An 18,607-nucleotide genomic window follows, 5' to 3' on the forward strand; every position below is an offset into this window, starting at 1 on the left:
CATTTACTTTAAAAAGAATAGGGCTTGAAGCTACCTCCGTGGTGCCTGCCAGAGGCTAACATTTGCTGAAAAAATATGTAAGAATTAGCTGGTCCAGTGTGGACCCAAACAACAGCCCACACCAAAGGCAGCCTTTTCCTCCTGCCTCAGGGTAAGGCATCAACCCAAAGGGACTATAAAAAGGGCTTTGGGGGTGGGGTGGGGGCTGTTGTGAAGTTCCTTCTAAATTGAGAACATCCTAGATCTAAAAATGTCATGAACTGGCATCGGACCTGACTGGGCCCACTACTTCTAGCTTTGTGACTCTGGAGAGCCCGCTTAAGCCTCCATGAGCTTCAGCCCTTTATCAGTGAGGCTCTGGTTCCCTTGGCTGACCATCAGGAGGCATTCAGAAGAACTAGCCATGCCTCCTTTAAGTTTCTCAGTGAAGTTGTGTCCTTTATAACTCTTGCAAAGTGTCCACCCACGGGAGGCATCAGAGAAAATGGCAGCACGAATCTGGAGTTTGCAGCTGCTGACTGGATTAGACCGGAGCTAGGAAGAGCACTTGTCTGTCCTCTGTGGAAAGCGACTGCGCATTCGGTGATTTCTAACAATAACCAGGGCCCCACCCACCCAGGGCCCCACCCACCCACCCTACCTATGCTCATCCGTCTGCGTGCGGCTAGGAGGCAAAGGGACCTGGTTTGAATGAGGGACAAATGGATTCGTTCCCTCTCCTTTACACACCGCAGGATCCCTCCCAGAAGGCACAAGTCCTTATTGGGACGACCAGAATCCCCTTTCTCCCAGCTAGTTCTTCCCCGAAAGGGCTCAGGCAACCCCTGAGATCCCGGAATCAAAAGTGCTCAAGCCCCTGGCCCATATTTTTACTCCCCCACCCCCACCCCCATCTTATCAGACAACCCCTCTCCCCCGGGTGGTCTCTTCTGGAGAGAGCTGGCTCCGGTGCAGTTCTGCGTTTTATTTTTCCTGGGATACTCAAAGGGATGTGGGAACAGCCACAGGTGTGGTGAGGGAAAGCCCCTGTCTCCCCTCCCCAGATGTGGGAAAGGAGAGAGGCCCAGGCGCCCTGGTCCTGGATTGGTCCAGCCACTGTGGTCCCTGGGCCCTGTGGGCAGAGGGCTGAGGGTGGAGCCCTGGGAAGGTGGGGTGGGCTCCTAGGCGGGGTTCGGGATTCTTCATAAAAAGCCACGAAGCTTGATCCCCACGAAGCCCAGCCCCGCGGGGTGTGGGGGGGACGCAGAGCCCAGATGGGGGACCCGGCCCGGCCTGGCCCGTGGAGGGGTAAAATAATGGCAGAGATGGTGCCCATGGGGGGAAAAGGTGGGGGTCAAAGCGTCGGACCAGGAAGATGGGAGTTCCAAGTGAGGGGCGCAGGGCGGAGAGGCACGACCCCCAGTCTAGCCCGGGCGCCTTTGCGTGGGATCAGGAAGGTAAAAAACCCACGAAAGCGCGGCGGGCAGGAGCCGGGGCGTGCGGTGCCGGCAGGGCGGGCGCACGGAGCAGCCCGCGTTCACAGTGACCTCGACGCTGGGTGTACAGTACGGGTAGAAAACCGCGGGCCCGGGTCGGGCTGGGCGGCCCGGGCGGGTCACAGCCTGGTCTGGGCCTCGGGGATGTAGATCTCGATGCTGTCCGCGCTCTCAGTAGCCGAACTGTGGCGGAACGAGGCGGCGCGCTTGGCCGCCAGGAGCCGCTTGCGCGCTTCCTGCCGCTGCCGGTCCACCGAGTCCAGGGAGCGCTCCTTCACCGGCACGCCCCGCCCCCGCGAGGGCTTCTTTGGTATCGGCGGAGGGACCTTCTTCTCCTCCTGTCGGGGGAGCGCAGAGATGAGCTGGGCCGTGGGGACCACCGCAGCATCCCTACTCGCTCCCCGCCACCCCCATGCAAGTTCCCCCAAGGGATGGAATTCGTGTGTCTCCCAACGGGACAGCGCCTAGATCTGGCCACTAACGCCGGGGACCAGAGGCTGCAGGCGCACGTGTTTCCACAAGGTCAAAGGCGGTCAAAGCCCGGGTACGGGTCTCCAAATAAGGACGGACTCGAGCGCCCCCTGGTGGAGACGTTTTCAACAGCTAGCGCCTACATCCAGGCTGAGGGGTTGTGGGGAGCATTGCCAAGGATTCCAGGGGCCTGCCCAGTCTCACCTGCACCGCTCATCTCAGACCTAAGTCTAGCCAGTAGAAGGCTGAACATCACCTAAAAACACCTAGCTCTACTCCCCACACTGCAGCTGGCCAGAGGTGGCCACTGTGCAGCAGTGTGAACAGCTGGACCAAGCACAGGAACATGGCTGTTGTATCTAAAGCTATTAGATACAACATCTAATAGCTGCGCGTCTGTTTCCCTATGACTTCTCCACACCCACACACCCACCTTTCTGAGAAGGACATTACAGAGTGTGGCTTCCTGGCCTACCGGGGACCACAAACACACCTTAGGCTCCAGGAGTTTCCAGCTGTTGGCCTTGAGTTGTTGTAGCTCCAGGAACTTGAGGGTTACGTCCTCAATGGAGAGCTGCAGGAGGTCCCAGAAACCGGCCAGGTCCTGGAAGGTGGGCACAGGGAACGCAGTGGGGTCCTGCCGTGGTGGGACACACAGGGGAGGCAGCCAGTCAGGGAGGTCTGACCCCAGGCAGGCTCGGGGAAAGTCATGCTTAGTCTCAATGTTAGGAAGCTCAGCCTAGGGGGATGGGTTGAGGAGTAGGGGACAGGGACGATAAAATGCCCAGGTCTCTCCAGCCTGGGCACAATGGGCCCAACCTCAAGGCCCAGTACTCCAAACACGTCACATCTGGCTACACATAATCCACCCCTCCAAGTCCACAGACCTGGTCCTCTCTCTCTAAGTCACGCTGGGTCACCTGTCGGATAGACACACCCCGCTCTCCCCTCACAGACACTCACCAAGCTTTGCTGACACAGCCTGAAGAACTGCTGGACCTTCTGAGACAGGAGAAGTTGTGTGCTGCCCACGGCGCTTCGAATCTTCTCTAAGACTAAAGAACAGAAGAACTCAAGGGGTTGGGGGAGGGGGTAAGATCCCTCTTTGCTGAGCCCCCAGGAAGTTGAGATGCTCACCTCCTGGCTAGTGTACTGGCTCATTTCCTCCAGCCCCTTTCCCATCTTGTTGACAACAGCTCCTATCCAGATACCCTGAGAAGACTTTCATTCTCAATGGAGTCCCTTCCATTACCCAACCTACATTTACCAAGTGCTGGGTCTTCTGTAGGAAGAAGGCCTTCCACCTGTGTCCCCCTGTCTAGCCCTCCAGCCTTGGCCAGAGCACCAGCTCAACGGTCCTTCATTGGCCATGTTTGGTCACTAATCAGTGCATGCCTCCTTGGTTTGTTAAAGATTGTTAATTCATCTCAGGGACTTGAAGCTGGTCTTCCTGGTTACCAACCCATCGATTTAGGGGTTCTATGGGAAGCCTATGGCTCCCCTCAGAGTGGCCTCACGGGGAAGGGGTATGTACCATTTGTGACAGGGCTTTCGTCCATGCCGACCCTCCATTTCTTCCTCAAGCTTGTTCTCACTTGAACGGCCTCCTCTGAATTCCTCTTTCACTGAGGAATCCCAGCATCCCCTGGGAGAGCCCATCTTAGCTCACATCAGAATGTCTGTCATGTGGTCCCAGCCTCACTGTCAAGCTTGCACTGGATTCGTACACTTGTTCAAGATCTGAACAGATTGTTCCCCGTGGAGTTAGTGATTTAGACTGGCAGCCACCTACTAGAAAATCCAGCATCTTGCCTGGTCTTGATCCTCCTGGGTCCTAGCCTTGGCTTCTAAAGAGGTCCTCTTTCAGGGGCTCCTAGCATGCTCTGTTCCCAGTAGGAACCTTAAGTTGGTTAAGCACTGAACCAAGGGAGAGACTAGCCCAAGCGAGAAGGGAGGGGCCCGCTGGTGCATTTGCAGCCAGGACCACCCTCACCATACCCCGTGCTCGGCACGCCAGCACAGGAGGCCGGTGCCCCTCTCCCCTTTGTGAATGGCAGCGGACTCACTCTCCTCGGGCAGCTCATAGTCCTCCGCCTCCCGCTCCATCTGCTGGCACCAGTGTTCCAGTTTCTCTACCTCTGCCCGCAGCATCTTGATGAACCACTCGCCATCCCGTGGGCAGGGGGACGTGCGGCCTGAGTCGGGGAGGCTACGCGAACCCCGCTCCATCCAGGAATCACGGCGGCCGGACCCGGGGCCGGGGGCGGGGACAGGGGTAGGGCCAGGCGACCCATCGGTGGCCGGCGGCTCATACGGCAGTGGGTAGCCCTCGCGGTAGGCCCACTGGCCCTGCGTGTGGACCGTGCGGAAGACTGAGTAGGTGGGGGCCCGGGGTCCGGGCTGGGGCTCAGAGGCGTGCCTCTGGAAGGAGCGTCCGAACTGCAGGGCCTTGTCTTCTGTGGCCACAGTGGCCAGGCCAGCCAGGCCCTCCAGTTCCAGGTCTGCCTGCACACCGGCTGTCACGCTGTTGGAGCGCTTGAACCTCGCCCGCCTGTGGAGGGAGATGCCTGTCTTTTCTGCTTCTGCTCAGGTCACCCCAGGTCACCACCCCCCCCCCAAACTCCACTCCAAAAAAAAAAAAAAAAGAAGGCCATTGCGATGAGGGACCTACAAACCGGTGGCCACCAATCCATACACTCAAAATCAATTAATCCTTGAAGCTGGTAGGTACCCAATATACCTAGTATAACTGACACTAAACAGCCAATGACAGTCAAGATAGTTAACTACCTGTACTAGACTCCAGGCAAAGCAGACACGGACCTACAGAAGCCAGCTTTGGGGCCCTGGGATGGCAGCTCTTGACCAAGGCATTCCGAAACTTTTTGCTATTTCTTTTCTTTGGAATTTTGCTGTTTTGAAACAAGGTCTTACTGTGTACCCAGGTTGACCTGGAACTCACAACGGATCCCCAGGCTTCACTCACACAGCAATCCTCCTGCCTCAACTTCCCGAGTACTGGTGTTGACTCACCACACCCAGCTTACCATAGAGTATTCTAGAAAATCTGGGTTTACACTGGCTGTACGGTGCTTCCTAGGCCTACAGAGATGTGAGTAAGTGGGGCTTAAGGGGGTCCCAGGTCATCCAGCTTCAGAGTGGCAGAGCCAAGGGTTTGGCCCAGGGCTGCGCTCTCAGCAGCACCAGCTAAAGGAAGAAGAATGCCTGGGAGCAGCTTGGAATGGAGGGGGGTGTACAGCACGGAAGACTTCACCCCTGGGGACCCCGACGGCTCAGCCCAGAGCCTGGCCAGACAGTCTGCCAGAAGCAGTGGAGTTGAATTAAGTCGTTGGCAGGAATGACACAGGGCCTGAACATTTCTTGTCTTTAAGTTAATTATATGCAAATCCTATGCAAAACAGAAAGTCAATTGGCCTTGTTCATTTTTCCCACTCTGAGTTCAGAGTAGGGGCTCTTTTCTGCAAAGAAGTCAATGCGCCCCATGAAGCATAAGGTGGGGGCCAGACAATCCTTTAAGAAGTAGGAGGTAGGTGGGGGTGCGCAGGGCAAAGATGAACAGAAGTTGAAATAGTCTGGGAATTCAAAAACCTCAAAGGAAAGGCCCATGGGTCTTTATCTACCTCCGCCTCCTCGTGGTCAAAAGAGAACAGGGTCCTATGGGACATCTCCAGGGGCTTGTCCAGCTTCCCAGGAGACTCTCCCAACCTCCCCCACCCCAACCCCTACAACTTCAACCTTCCTCCTGTGGCCCAGGCCTTCTCTCCAAGCCTGCCTGCCTGCCTCCTTCCAGCTGCCTGGCAGGCTGCCTGCTGGGAGCCTGTTGCCATAGAAACCAGACCCAGAAGGATGCTGCAGGACTCAGGGAAAGAGAGATGCGCTCATGTGCAGTCTCCAACGAGCCCTGTGTCCCCGCCCCCACCCAGAGAAAGGGAAAAAAAAAACCATATTTTCATTGCTTCCCACATGCCCTTCACCTTGGTATCTGCCCTGGGCACCATCCATGTTCACTACTGGCCCAGCCACCTCCTATCAGACATCTCTGCATACATTCAGTATAGTGAAGGGGAAGGAAGAACCCTGGACCAGGGAGCACACCTGAGCTCTAATGCTAGCTTTGTCACTGTGCCTTAGGGACGTTTTTCTATCCAGGCCATCTAATATGTGTGAAGTTGCATGTAAAATACAGTCAAATAGCCCCAAGTGGTGGTGCACACACCTTTAATCCCAACGACTCAGGAGGCAGAGGCAGGCAGATCTCTGCGAGTTCCAGGCCAGCCAGGACTTTATAGTGAGACCCTGCCTCAAACAACAACAAATAGTCTGATTTTAAATGTATAAATACATATACAGAACAAGTGCCACATTCACACATATAAAACCGTGGGAATGTGGTTTAATATCCCATAGGAATGGCACAATAGATGCCGATGTACTTCCTGTCTAAATATCTTGTGTGTGCTAAAATCTGGAGGCCAGCAATGATTCCTAATGGTAAGCTCTCCTAGGTCATTCCCCTGCTCAAAACCCTTACCATGCCTCCCCACTGCCAGCAAGGGAAAGCTCAAACTCTGTGCAAGCCTCGACCTGAAGCCTTTACTCTGGATGCACTCACATCGTCAGCCTCTTCTCTGTGTTCTCCTTTGATCCCTAAATAGATTACATCCTGACCACCAACTTCTTTGAGTATGCTGTTCCCCTGCCTGACATGGCCTTTTTCATTCTGGCTCCACGGCCGCTCTCTGCTTAAGCCCCTCTTGGTCTGTGAGTCCCCCGTCTGCCCTCAAGGTCACTCGTCAGTTCTGTAGCCCCTCAGCATCTTCCTGCATTTAAAACAACCCCACCCACTATTTTGATTAATTAGTCTCTCTTTCTGGTGACAGCCACATATGTCTAACTACACTCTCAGTACGTACCTCGGTTCCCTGTGAATATTTGTGCTTTTTGAACTCCAGTTGGCCCTGGAGCTCCTTCCAAGCTCCAGCATTTGCAAACATCAGGACTCGTGATATGTTTTCCCAACAACTACATTTCTGAAGAGGCAGCATCCCAATGTGTTTTCCCTGCTGTAAGTTTTGTTTGTTTGGTTGGTTTGTTTTGTTTTTTAAAGATTTATTTGTTGGGGATTTAGCTCAGTAGTAGAGCGCTTGCCTACCAAGCCCAAGGCCCTGGGTTCGGTCCCCAGCTCCGAAAAAAAGAAAAAAGAAAAAAAAAAAGATTTGTTTATTTTATGTATGTGAGTACACTGTCACTGTCTTCAGACACATCAAAAGAGGGCATCGGATTCTATTACAGATGGTTGTGAGCCACCATGTGGTTGCTGGGAATTGAACTCTGGACCTCTGGAAGAGCAGTCAGTGCTCTTAACCACTGAGCCATCTCTCTGGCCCTGGTTTTGGTTGGTTTTTTTTGTTTGTTTGTTTGTTTGTTTTTAGTTTCTGAGACAGGATTTCTCTGTGTAGCTCTGGCTGTCCTGGAACTCACTCTGTAGACCAGGCTGGCCTCAGAGATCACCTGCCTCCACAGTGCTGGGACTAAAGGTGTGTGTCACCAGGACTTAGCTCCTGCTGAAAGCTTTGAGTCCCACACAACCCCACAGGCCCTTACGTTTGAACAATTGGTCCCCAGCTGTTGACAGTGTTTGGGAGGTTGTGGAAGCTCTGAGACCTGGAACCTAAGTAGCAGAAATGGGTCACTGTGCGGGGGCCCTTGAGGGCTATCTATTCTACTTCTGATACAGGCCTGGGCTCTCTGCTTCCTGATCGGCAATAAATGAACAGGCCATAAACTCATGTCATTGTGCCTGCCCCCAGTGACAGCCTGCACTCCTTGAAACTTCAACCCAAAGTAAAGTGTTCCTCCTTGAAGTTGCCTCTGTAAGGTCACTCCCCATTAAACACACTGGGCTCTTGGGCTCCACTGGTCTGACGCCTTCATCTGACCTCTGTGAAGTCCTGGAAGGGTTCCACTCATCAGATTCCACACTCTCTAGGACAGAAACACCAAGTGCACTAGGCTTTATGGGTCTAAGTCGCCCTCCTTGGGAAACCATCTCAACCCATATACCCTGAGGAAGGCTGAGGGAGCTGAGAAGCTACTGGGCTTTTTGAAGCACTGCCCTCAAGTATCATTCCCAGCCAAAAGTCCTAAGTGCACAGGACAGGACAGTGACTCCTGTCAGCCAACCTTGTGAACTAGGCATTAGCGTGGGGCAAGATCATAATTTAAAAAAGAGTACTGCATCAAGGATCTAAAACCCCAAGGAAACCTGGACGTTTCACAAGTAGGTGAAGACATAGCAAGAATGCAACCAGGGAGGATGGGGAAGGGGCTGAGCCAGGAGAAGTTGAGTTGACTCAGTAGGTGAAAGTGCTTGCCGCTAAGCCATGCAACCTGAGTTCACGCCCCAGGTCCCACCGAGTGTAAGGAGAGAATCAGCTCCTTCAAGTTGTCCTCTGACATTTTGTGGTGCACACAAGTGCACATGCATGTGCATATCTGTGTGCATACATACACACAGATCAAACAATTAAAAAACAAAAAACAAAAAACCAAACCATTAAGCCAGGAGGAGTACATAAAGGCAGACAGAGGGGAAGAAGGCCTCGAGAAGGCCCAACTAAACCTGATCGAGAATGAAGGTTGGCCAAGGCTCTGCTCCTGCTGCCCACAGCCAGAGCAGGTTTGGTGGGATGTGGGAGCCAGTGTGGGCTGCACTGGCTGTCAGGAGATGGGGGAAACTAGTTATAAAACAAGCTCATGTCTATGATGGTGTCTGAGAAGCTCTCCAAAGTTATACCCTGAACAGGTGGGGAAACTTGGGGGGATCGGTGAGATAATGGCACCCAATGAGGTTCCTTTCTTTTTCCATTTCTTCTTCTTCTTCTTCTATCTTATGTGCGTCAGTGTTTGCCTGCACGCATGTCTGTGTGGGGATGTTGGAACCCCTGGAGTTGCAGACTGTTTTGAGCTTCCACGTAGGTGCTGGGACTTGTACCTGGGTTCTCTGGAAGAGCAGCTAGTGCTTTTTTTTTCTTTTTTAAGGTTTATTTATTTACTTTATGTCTGTAAGTACACACCAGAAGAGGGCATCGGATCCCATTACATATGGTTGTGAGCCACCATGTGGTTGCTGGGAATTGAACTCAGGACCTTTGGAAGAGCAGTCAGTGCTCTTAACCGCTGAGCCATCTCTCCAGCCCTGCAGCTAGAGTTCTTAACCACTGAGCTATCTTTCCGGCTCCAAGAGGTCCCTTTCTTAATCCCCGGTAGGAATGCTACCTTCCATGGCAAAGGGAGCTTTGTGGACTTGCCCAAGTTCAGGCTCCATCTGAGCTGACTATCTTAGATTATCCAGATTCGATGACTCGTCTTACTAGTCAACCGTCTGGGTTTGAGAATCACTCAGGAAGCACCTCTGGGCGTGTCCGTGAGAGTGCTTCTGGAGACAGTTCACTGAGGGGGAACAGAAGCACCCTAGGCAAACTGAAAGCCTATTGGCACCCTGTTATTCTGGGCAGTCATTTCTTGGCTTCTTGACTGTGGATGCAATGCGACCAGAGGCCCCAGGCTCCTGCTGTCTGCCTTCCCCACCTTAAAGGACCATGTCCCCTAATCACAGAGAAACCTTCTTTCCTTAAGTTGCTTTAAGAGACACTTTATAACAGCAACGAAGGAAGAGAAACGTGCCAGATGTGTCCAAATTACTCACATGGGTCCTTTTAAATAAGAGAGGGAGGCCGGGAAGGAGATGGAGAAAGAAAAACACAGGAAGGAGATAAACAAAAGACTTGTATACAGCTGGGGGGAAGACTAGTTGCTACGCACACAGGTACACACTCACGCACCCATGCGTGAAGTTCTGGGTTCAATCTCCGATATCACAAAAATAAAGAGTAGAATAAACAGGAAGAAGCCACAAAATGGCTTCTTTCTTGAACCTCTAGAAGAGACATTGTCTTGTTAACACTTTGATGTTAGCCCAGGTAAATTTAGGAACAACTTCTGAGCCCCAGAAGTGTAGGATAGATATAGATATAATATTATAGACATTATAGATATAATATAAATTATATTATATATTAAATTATATGTAAATTGTATATACATATATAATTTTATCATCACCTATCATGGCAGAGATGGGAAACAAACACAGTGGGTAATGATAAATTGAATGAATCAGAGAAGAGAAACAGTCCAAGTGGGGGATATGATAACATTTTCTGAGCACTTAGTATGTGCTAAATTAATGAGTAGTTCAGTGGGAGGGAACTTTGCCTAACTTGACTAAACATTCTGTGTCCTCACAATCAGGCCCAGCACCAGGGTGTCAGCACCATCCCTATTCACAGATGTGAAAAACTTCCCTTAACAGGCAAAGTGATTTCCTGAGATGGGACAGTGACCCAGTCCATGCACAGGTCACCTCAGGTCACTGCACCCCACCCCAGGCTACCCTGTACTTAGGAAGAGGTCAGTAATCAGTTGCCTGACCACTGAGGCAGAGCTGATGACTAAGAAGAGAGAAGTCCAAGCAAGGTAGGAGTTAGTGCGGAGGTTGGACGCGGGTCCTGGAAGATGGTCTGGGTCATCACAATGAAGTGCGTGGGGAGGGCACCTGCTGGGGATTTGTGGGAGTCAGGAGAGGAAGGAGAGTGAGCTTTTGGGTCTTGGGGGGCTGTCATCAGACCGGAGGGGTTAAATCTGGGTGCTCGAGAGCCAGACTGCCTGGCTCCAAAGCCAGCTGGGAGGCTGGAGCCTGTCGTCTTCTAAGTGGGAATGACAACTGCACCAGCTCCAGGGTGCTGGGAGATAATGTATGGGAAGAAGGGCCAGCACCTGGCCCACCATTGTGCGAGCTATTGTGGAGATGTAGGGAAGTTTGTGGCTCTCGCTGCCACGGAGAAAAGGAGCTGGCCGAACACAATAGCCCAGTGTAGCGCTGCGGGCCCCAGCTCGGGCATTGTAGTCATTAATTATTCTGATTGCCGTTGATCATTTCCATCTGTTCTCCTGCAGCACTCGGAACAAAATCTCCTTTATCTTCCCCATCACGTGGCACAGAGTCCGTTATTTGCATATCCGTCTCTCTCGCTAAATAGAGCAGTTCCTCAAACATCACTCTTGGCTGCGTGGCTGATGGGTTGGTTGGCTGCTAGGGTGTGGGGAGTACTAATTATCCCCAACATCCATTCTCCCTTTCTCCCTCGGTAAAAGAATCCCATGATTTTAAGCTGGACAGGTGGCCACTTGGGATAATAATTCATTCCCCAATCTCCCTTATAGCTTTCACGGTGCAGCAAAGTTCTAGCCCATGGGATGTAAGCAGAACTATTGTGTACAACTTCCGGAAAGTGTTCTTTGAAACAAAGTGTGAGGCTGGGCATGCAGTTCAGCGGGAGAGAACTTTGCCTAAGCATGCGCAAGGCCATAATAATGAAAATGATTTAAAAAGTAGGGTATAGGGCAGCAGGATGGCTCGGTGGGTGAAGGAATCTGCACCAAGCCCAACCATAGGAGCTCCGTCTCTGAGAACCAACTCTCACAAGCTGCACACACACACACACACACACACACACACACACACACACATGAAAAGGGGAAGGTTATAACCTTTTTTGTTGTCCCTTCTTCCTCCCTGATGACTATAATGTAGACTCAATGACTAGACCTCAAGCAACCATTTTAGAACATGAGCCACCATGTGGAGAAAGGAGTATGACAGAAACAGCCTGGGCTCTGACCCTGTGGAACACCACCCAGCCCTTTGGATACCTCAGCAAGCAAGAAAGCAACTTCTGCCATATTTAAGTCTCTTCTCTTTCACGGGTTTTCTATCACTCATGCCCAAACCTAAGCCTAAAACAATAAGATGAATTTTCAAGGGCTCGAGGTCCAGAACTTACATCCCCATTTGGTTTTGGACTTGATAGTCATGGCTGTGGTCTTCAGCAGATGTAAACACCAGGTAGGAACTGGCTTCTGGTTTTCCACTCAAGTGAAACTGAAGCCTGGAAATCGTTATCATGGCTACTTCAGGGAGTTGTCCCTTCTGTGGCTCTCTGGGCAGAAATTGGATTACCCCAAGAGACATAGTACTCAGAGAACATGCAGTACCCACAAACTAGCAAGGGTTTTGCCAGAAGTGTTTGGCAGCATGATGGCGGGGGTGGGAGAGGAGTGGGCAGGGGAGGGGGAATAGGGACGTGTCAGTGCACCCGATCTCTGGAGAAGCAGTTCATCTCTGAGAGAGCAGCCAAGACTTCAAGCCAGGATCCAGCAAGACAGACTTAGACGCCACAGGGTCAGTTAACAACCTCTCTGGACAGCCATGAAGAAGAGTGAAATTGTGACATTTACAGGCGAGGGACATCATTGTGTTAAGCCAAATAAGTCAGACTCACAAAATAGCCCTGGTTTTCTCAGATGCAGAATCTAGATTTGTGTGTGTGTGTGTGTGTGTGTGTGTGTGTGTGTGTGTGTGTGTGTGACAGAGAGAGAGACAGAGAGAGAGAGAGAGGCAGAGAGACAGAGACAGAGAGAGACAGAGACAGAGAGCAGAGAGACAGGGGGTGTAGAAGGGATTTAAAAAAAGAAAGACAAGGGAACAAGAAAGAGTAGGAGAGATTAAAGATAAAGATCCCAAGCTGGGCAGCCATGGGGGTACACACCTTTAGTCCCAGCACAGGTAGATGTAGGCAGATCTCTGTGAGTTCGAGGCCAGCCTGGTCTACAAAGTGAGTTCCAGGACAGCCAGGGCTATATAGAAAAACCCTGTCTTGAAGAACCAGGAGAAGGAGGAAGAGGAGGAGGAGGAAGAGGAGGAAGAAGAGGAGGAGGAAGAGGAGGAGGAGGAAGAGGAGGAGGAGGAGGAGGAGGAGGCAAGGTACAATGCTATATCGGTCTTAAAGTAGAAAAGATCCACCTGCCTTTGCTCTCCCTAGCGCTGGGATATAGAATTTTGAGTCCTGGGCTATAGGACACCATCTTCCTAAATATCAAAACCAAAAACAACAAAATCACCTTTTCTTTGGTCCCATGGGTCCCCAGAATAGCTTTTCTGCATATACTGTCCTTTTTTTTTTTTTTTTTTTATTAATTGTAGTCCAGGGGCTGGGGCTGGGAAAAACATGTGCAGTAGGAATGTCTAATTCTGTTTTTTATGAGTCTCAGATGACCCTGAGGCTAAGCTTCAAAAGGTGGGGGTGGGGGTGGGGGTGGGGTCAGTCTCGCTTGGTTCACCTCAGTAGCCTGGTACCTACGCAGTACTTGACGAGGGTAAGGAGGACCGAGAAAGCAGGTAAGCGGGGATGAGGGAGAGAAGAGAAGGAACTGGAGGCTTCAGTCTCACTGATGACGGGCACTGAAAGCATCCACAGACAAGCCTCAGAAAGAAGGGGCAGTACACTGGAAGCCCACCCAAGGAGCTAATATGGGCGCACTGACAAGCACCATTTTCATATTTGTTTGTTTGCTCTGTGCATGGGTGCATGCCCCAGTTGCAGAATGGAGATCATGGGAGAGCTTTCGGCAGTTGGTCCTCTCCTTCCGTCGTGGGTTCCAGGGACTGGACTCGGGCTGTGAGATTTGATAGCAGGCATCCTCTCGCTGACGATGCCCAGCAGTTTTTAAAACCAAAGCACAGAAAAGTGGGTGGCAGCTGTTGAAGTTTGCTCTGTTACTACGTATTCTAATGGTGAATATTGGCCCCCAAGGGCTAATTGCTGCCAGAGAGGAGAGAAGCCTCAAGTACACCAAATGATGCTAAGTGACCTTGCTCCTTAATGTAAAACTATTGGTTGAATAGAGATGCCATCAACCTATAGCGGGGTCCTAGAGAGGTAGGTGGGGTTTCAGTTCCCAGGCTGGGGATCTGAGGAGGGCTGGGAAGGGAAAGAGAGAAGGTGGAGAGGAGAGAATACTCGTGAGGTAAACGATCTTGAGACTTGGCCATGAGGGCTAGCCAGTCTGAGTAAGAGAGGCTCAGACAGAATATGGCAAGTCATATCTTGGGATTATTGGCAGGGAAGTAACCATAATAGCATAGAGGGTAGATATCTGCCCAGCCCTAGTGCTGATTAGGGCTTATTATAAATATAAAAGTTTTGTGGTTTTTATCGGAGAACTGAATGATCAAAGGCAGAGGTAGAAACCCCCAATTAGATTTAAAAATTAGTATGACCGTGGATAGAGGGAGACCTGGAAGTTTGCCTAGCAAGGCTACTGGACTTCACAGCTCACCTCTAGGTAGGAGTTGGGGCGTGGTGTGTGGTGAGTCAGAATTAAAGGACAAGGACAGACGGGATGGCAAGAGCTGTGAGAGTGTGTAAGAAAGGACGCCTTCGGCAGACAAGCAAAGAAGGCTGGCCAGAGAGATGGGCCAGATTTACCCTGTCCCCACCTGTCACTCCCTCTAAATTCCCAGTGTGATCACCTGTCCCTGAGAGTCAGTTCTTCATCACCTCCCCTCCCCCACCCTCAGCACCAAGACCTCATCACATTCCCTGTCAGTCTGCCTTGCCCGGGCCGGCTGGCCGGCTTCCCTTTTCCTTCAACCTGCTTCTCTGTTTGATCCACCTCTCCCTGGGTTGGCTGCTATCAGCCTCGTGGAAATGACTGATCTGTACAGGGGAAAGAATGGAGGAAGCGCCCTCCCACACCCCGTCACCTAGAAGAGCTGGAGAAGATAAAAATCGGAACAGCGTTCCTGCTCCCGTACCAGGCTTGAAAATGGGAGACAGCTTCAGGCTCCAGAAACACAAAGCAGACTTAAAACCCGAGTAGTAAGTGGATTTCGAAGCCAAGTAAACCACAGGAGGATCGAGCCAGACATATGCTAAAGGCTGGAAGGGAGGCAGAAAGGAGAAACCCCAAACCTATGCACCACGGGGAGTTGGAAGGAGATTTCCTGTGTAAAGCCAACAGCCAAAGAGGTCAGCTTTGTTTATAAATGCAGACTAAGGAGAATCTGGTGCTGATGTTTCTGGAAGGCGGCCTGGAAGGAGGATGCTGGGAAACCAGAACATGAAAGCTGTTTTGTATGGGGATGTGGGGTTCCAGTGTGTTCTATCAGCGAAGCACAGAAACTTCAAGCTGAGATATTCATTTCCAAATGGATCGAACGCTCAAGTAGTTACCCCAGAGAGGAAGAAATGGGGCGCCCGAGGAAGGAGTGGGCAGTAACAGACTGAGCGCACAAGTCACTCAGACATGTTTGTAAATCTACACGATTAGACCACAAAGCACAGAGCGGCTGATTAGCACGGCCCTTTGAAGAGGTGTAATCAAAATGCTACATAAGCACACACGCAGGCTAAGAAGAGGGAAGTAAGAGGGTGTGGTAGGCGTGCCTACAATCCCAGCAGACCGGAGGCTGATCCAGGAGGATCACCACGCGTTCGAGATTAGCCCTGTCTCAGAACAGCCCCCTCCAAGAAAACCTCCACGAAATAAAGCATCCCAAGGCTGTTTATGTCTACAGGGGACCACTGACTAAGTGTGTTACTAGAAAAAAACTGAGGGTAAATATTGTCGACTGTATTTGTACATTGTATTTTGAGACAGTGTTTCCCTGTATTATCCTGGATGGCCTGGTACTTGCTATGAAGTCTAGGCTGGCCTCAAACTCACAGAATTCCACCTGCTTCTTTAAAAAACAAAAACAAGGGGGTCTCACTATCTTTTCTAGGCTAGCTTCAAATTCCTGGAGTACTTGTGTGAATCTGTTTTTCTTTCCTTCTTTTTGAGACAGGGTCACACTGTAGGTGCTGCATGGTCTAGATCCAGCTATGTAAACCAAGTTGGCCTCCAACTCACACAGGTCTGTCTGGCCTTGACTCCTGATGGCCCAGCCTGCGGGAGAAATTTTTACACACTTCTCTGCCTGAACTTGTGAATTAAACGTATCAAGAAAATGGAAGATAAGCACCTGAAAGTTACAATTTTTAAGTCTAATCATGTATAAGATATCTAATGTATACAAAAAGATACATCTACTATATGCATGTATGCGTGAAGAAGACCGTCTCAATAATCTAAAAAACTGGGCTGGAGAGATGGCTCAGCACTGAAGAGTACTGGCTGCTCATCCAGAGGACCCAGATTCAATTCCCAGCACCCACAAGGCAGTTCATATCCATCTGTAACTCCAGTCCCCTGGGTTCAAACGGCCTCTTCTGGCCTCCACAGGCAATGCAGGTATGTGGTGCGCAGACATACATGTGGGCAGTACACCCATATACATAAAAGATAAAACTTAAAAATTAAATATTTAAAAGGAAACAATCTAAAGAATGAAAGTCAGACAGAACACATACTATGGACACATGTAGCAAACTCAGAAATTGATAATGAGAATATATGTTCCCTCCCTCTAAAAAATACATTCAGAAAATAAAAAGACAGCAGACTTACTCTAAATGATGCATGAGTTAAAATAGAAATTATGGGTGGTGGTGCACACCTTTAATCTCGGGATTTAGGCGGCAGAGGCAGGTGGACCTCTCTGAGTTCCGAAGTCAGCCTGGTCTACAGAGTGAGTTCTAGGACTGTCAGAGCTACACAGAGAAACCCTGTTTCAAAGAAATTAAAATAAACAACAACAACTAAGAATGAGGAAGAGGAAGGAGAGAGGGAGGGAGGGAAGAAAGAAAGAAAGAAAGAAAGCGAGGGAGAGAGGGGGAGAGGGAGAGAGGGAGGGAGGGAGGGAGGGAGGGAGGGAGGGAAAATAATGATGAAAGTTATAAACTATATAAAACTGAGCAATAAAAGATACTAAATTTAAGCACTTAGACGATCCAACAATAACAGTATATGTTTAGATGGATTTTAGAGCAGTGAAAGCATACATCAAAAGCCATGCACAGTGACATGAGCCTGAAATCCCAACACTTGGGAGGTGGGGTCAGAGGGGTCAAAGTCATCCTTGGCGGCTGAAATTACATGAGTCTCCCTTCCTCCCTCTCGGCACATATTAAGAAGTAGGAGAGACTTCTCATCAATACTAAAAGACAAGGTTCAAAAACTAATAAGACTACTTAAAAACATGTTTAAGTGTTAAAAAATAAAAAGCAAAAAAAAAAATTACAAAGCTGATCAAGAAAGAGAGAGAGGTCATGCATAAGTACGTGTGGTGGTTTAGGTGAGAATCCCCACCCCCAATAGGGTCATATGTTTGAGTACTTGGTCCCCAGTCAGTGGAACTGTTTTAGAAGGATTAGGAGGTGTGGCCTTATTGAAGGAGGTGTGTCACCAGGGGTGGGCTTTGAGGTTCCAAAGTCCACACTAGGCAGAGTCTGACTGTCTCTCTTCCTGCTGCCTTCCAATCAAGAAATAAAGCTCTCAGCTACTGCTCAAGCACCATTCAGGCTGGCCTACCTCCCCGCTGCCATGCTCACTGCCATGATGCTCATAGACTAAGCCTCTGAAACTATAAGCAAGCCCACATTGAAATGCCTTCCTTTATAAGTTGTCTTGATCATGGTGTCTCTTCACAGCAATAGAAACAGTAAGACAGCATGGTATTAGGAATGCAAAATATAAATAAAAACAACATAGAGAAAGAACGAATATTTATAGCATCATAACAGCATGAGAAAGGATATTTTGTGCCAAAGTTTTGTAAACTGTCCATTTTTATACAGTGGTTTAAAAATACTGACTGAAGAAGAAGAAAAAATATAAAACCAGACTAGATTAATAACCACTAAATAAGTAAAGATAATTTAAATTTTTCTTCGATCCCCAAAAGACACTAGACTAGAAAGTTTTATGGCAACTTTTGGTAACCCTTAGGGAAAAGATCACCCTGCTTATAAAACTGTTTCTAAGAACACACGGAGAAATCTATCAAACTCATGTTAGAAGTCTAGCGTGAGCTTGATTTCTAAACTGAATAACAACTGAAACAAAAGTATGGCGCAAGCATGTTGGCACACACGTGATTCTAGCACTTGAGAGACAGAAGCAGGACCAGAGTTCAAGGCCAACCTGCACTACATGAGATAGTATTTTTAAAAATTATGGGCCAGGGGTTGGGGATTTAGCTTAGTGGTAGAGTGCTTGCCTAGCAAGCACAAGGCCCTGGGTTTGGCCCCTGGCTCAAAAAAAAAAAAAAAAATTATGGGCCAATAGTACTTATGAACATGTATGTAGAAATCTTCAAGGAGTAAATAGTCAAAGATCTAATTATATATATATAAAATATAGCCAAGACTGAGGGCTCCATATATCCGTTTTTGGTTTTGTCTTTAGACAGAAAAAGCCCTGATTGTTAGCCGTGTGCTTCATGGGTTAGACTATACTTCACAGCCTCTCTTGCAGCTAGATTCTCCCATGTGATATGGTTACAGTAAATATGATCTAAGTGAAGGTGCTGTAATTTCTTTTATAAAAAAGAACAGTATCCTCCTCTTTCCACCTTCTTCCCAACTACTAAGATACAGACTCAGTAAATATAATTTTTGAACTACACTTTTTTTGGGCTCTGAAGTCATTCAAGAAAGTGGAAGATCAGGAAGTAAGAGGGAGCCTAGGAGTCCTGACACTACATCGCCTATGTCAAGACTAGCTTTTTTAAAGCAAGAAATACACTTGTTTATGACACTACTGACACCCCATAAGGCCAGATTTCATCTAAGTAC

General features: G+C 49.6%; 1 protein-coding gene across 2 annotated transcripts in view; it reads right to left on the reverse strand.

Moving 5' to 3' along the window:
- Positions 1-944: 944 nt before the first annotated feature.
- The window catches only part of Dlgap3 (DLG associated protein 3), a 42,357-nt gene continuing 24,694 nt past the window's right edge, over positions 945-18,607 (reverse strand). Inside the window, exons 8-11 of one of the 2 annotated variants that reach the window (XM_032897620.1) lie at positions 4,013-4,497; positions 2,910-3,001; positions 2,440-2,550; positions 945-1,813 (exon numbers count right to left, since the gene is read on the reverse strand). In XM_032897620.1, the coding sequence (XP_032753511.1) occupies positions 1,595-1,813; positions 2,440-2,550; positions 2,910-3,001; positions 4,013-4,497 (907 nt within the window). In that variant the 3' untranslated portion in view covers positions 945-1,594. Of the gene's footprint in view, positions 1,814-2,439; positions 2,584-2,909; positions 3,002-4,012; positions 4,498-18,607 lie in introns of both variants that reach the window. The other variant, XM_032897612.1, reaches the window with a different exon arrangement.

Source organism: Rattus rattus, chromosome 1, assembly GCF_011064425.1.
Source record: "Rattus rattus isolate New Zealand chromosome 1, Rrattus_CSIRO_v1, whole genome shotgun sequence".
Classification (NCBI taxonomy): domain Eukaryota; kingdom Metazoa; phylum Chordata; class Mammalia; order Rodentia; family Muridae; genus Rattus; species Rattus rattus.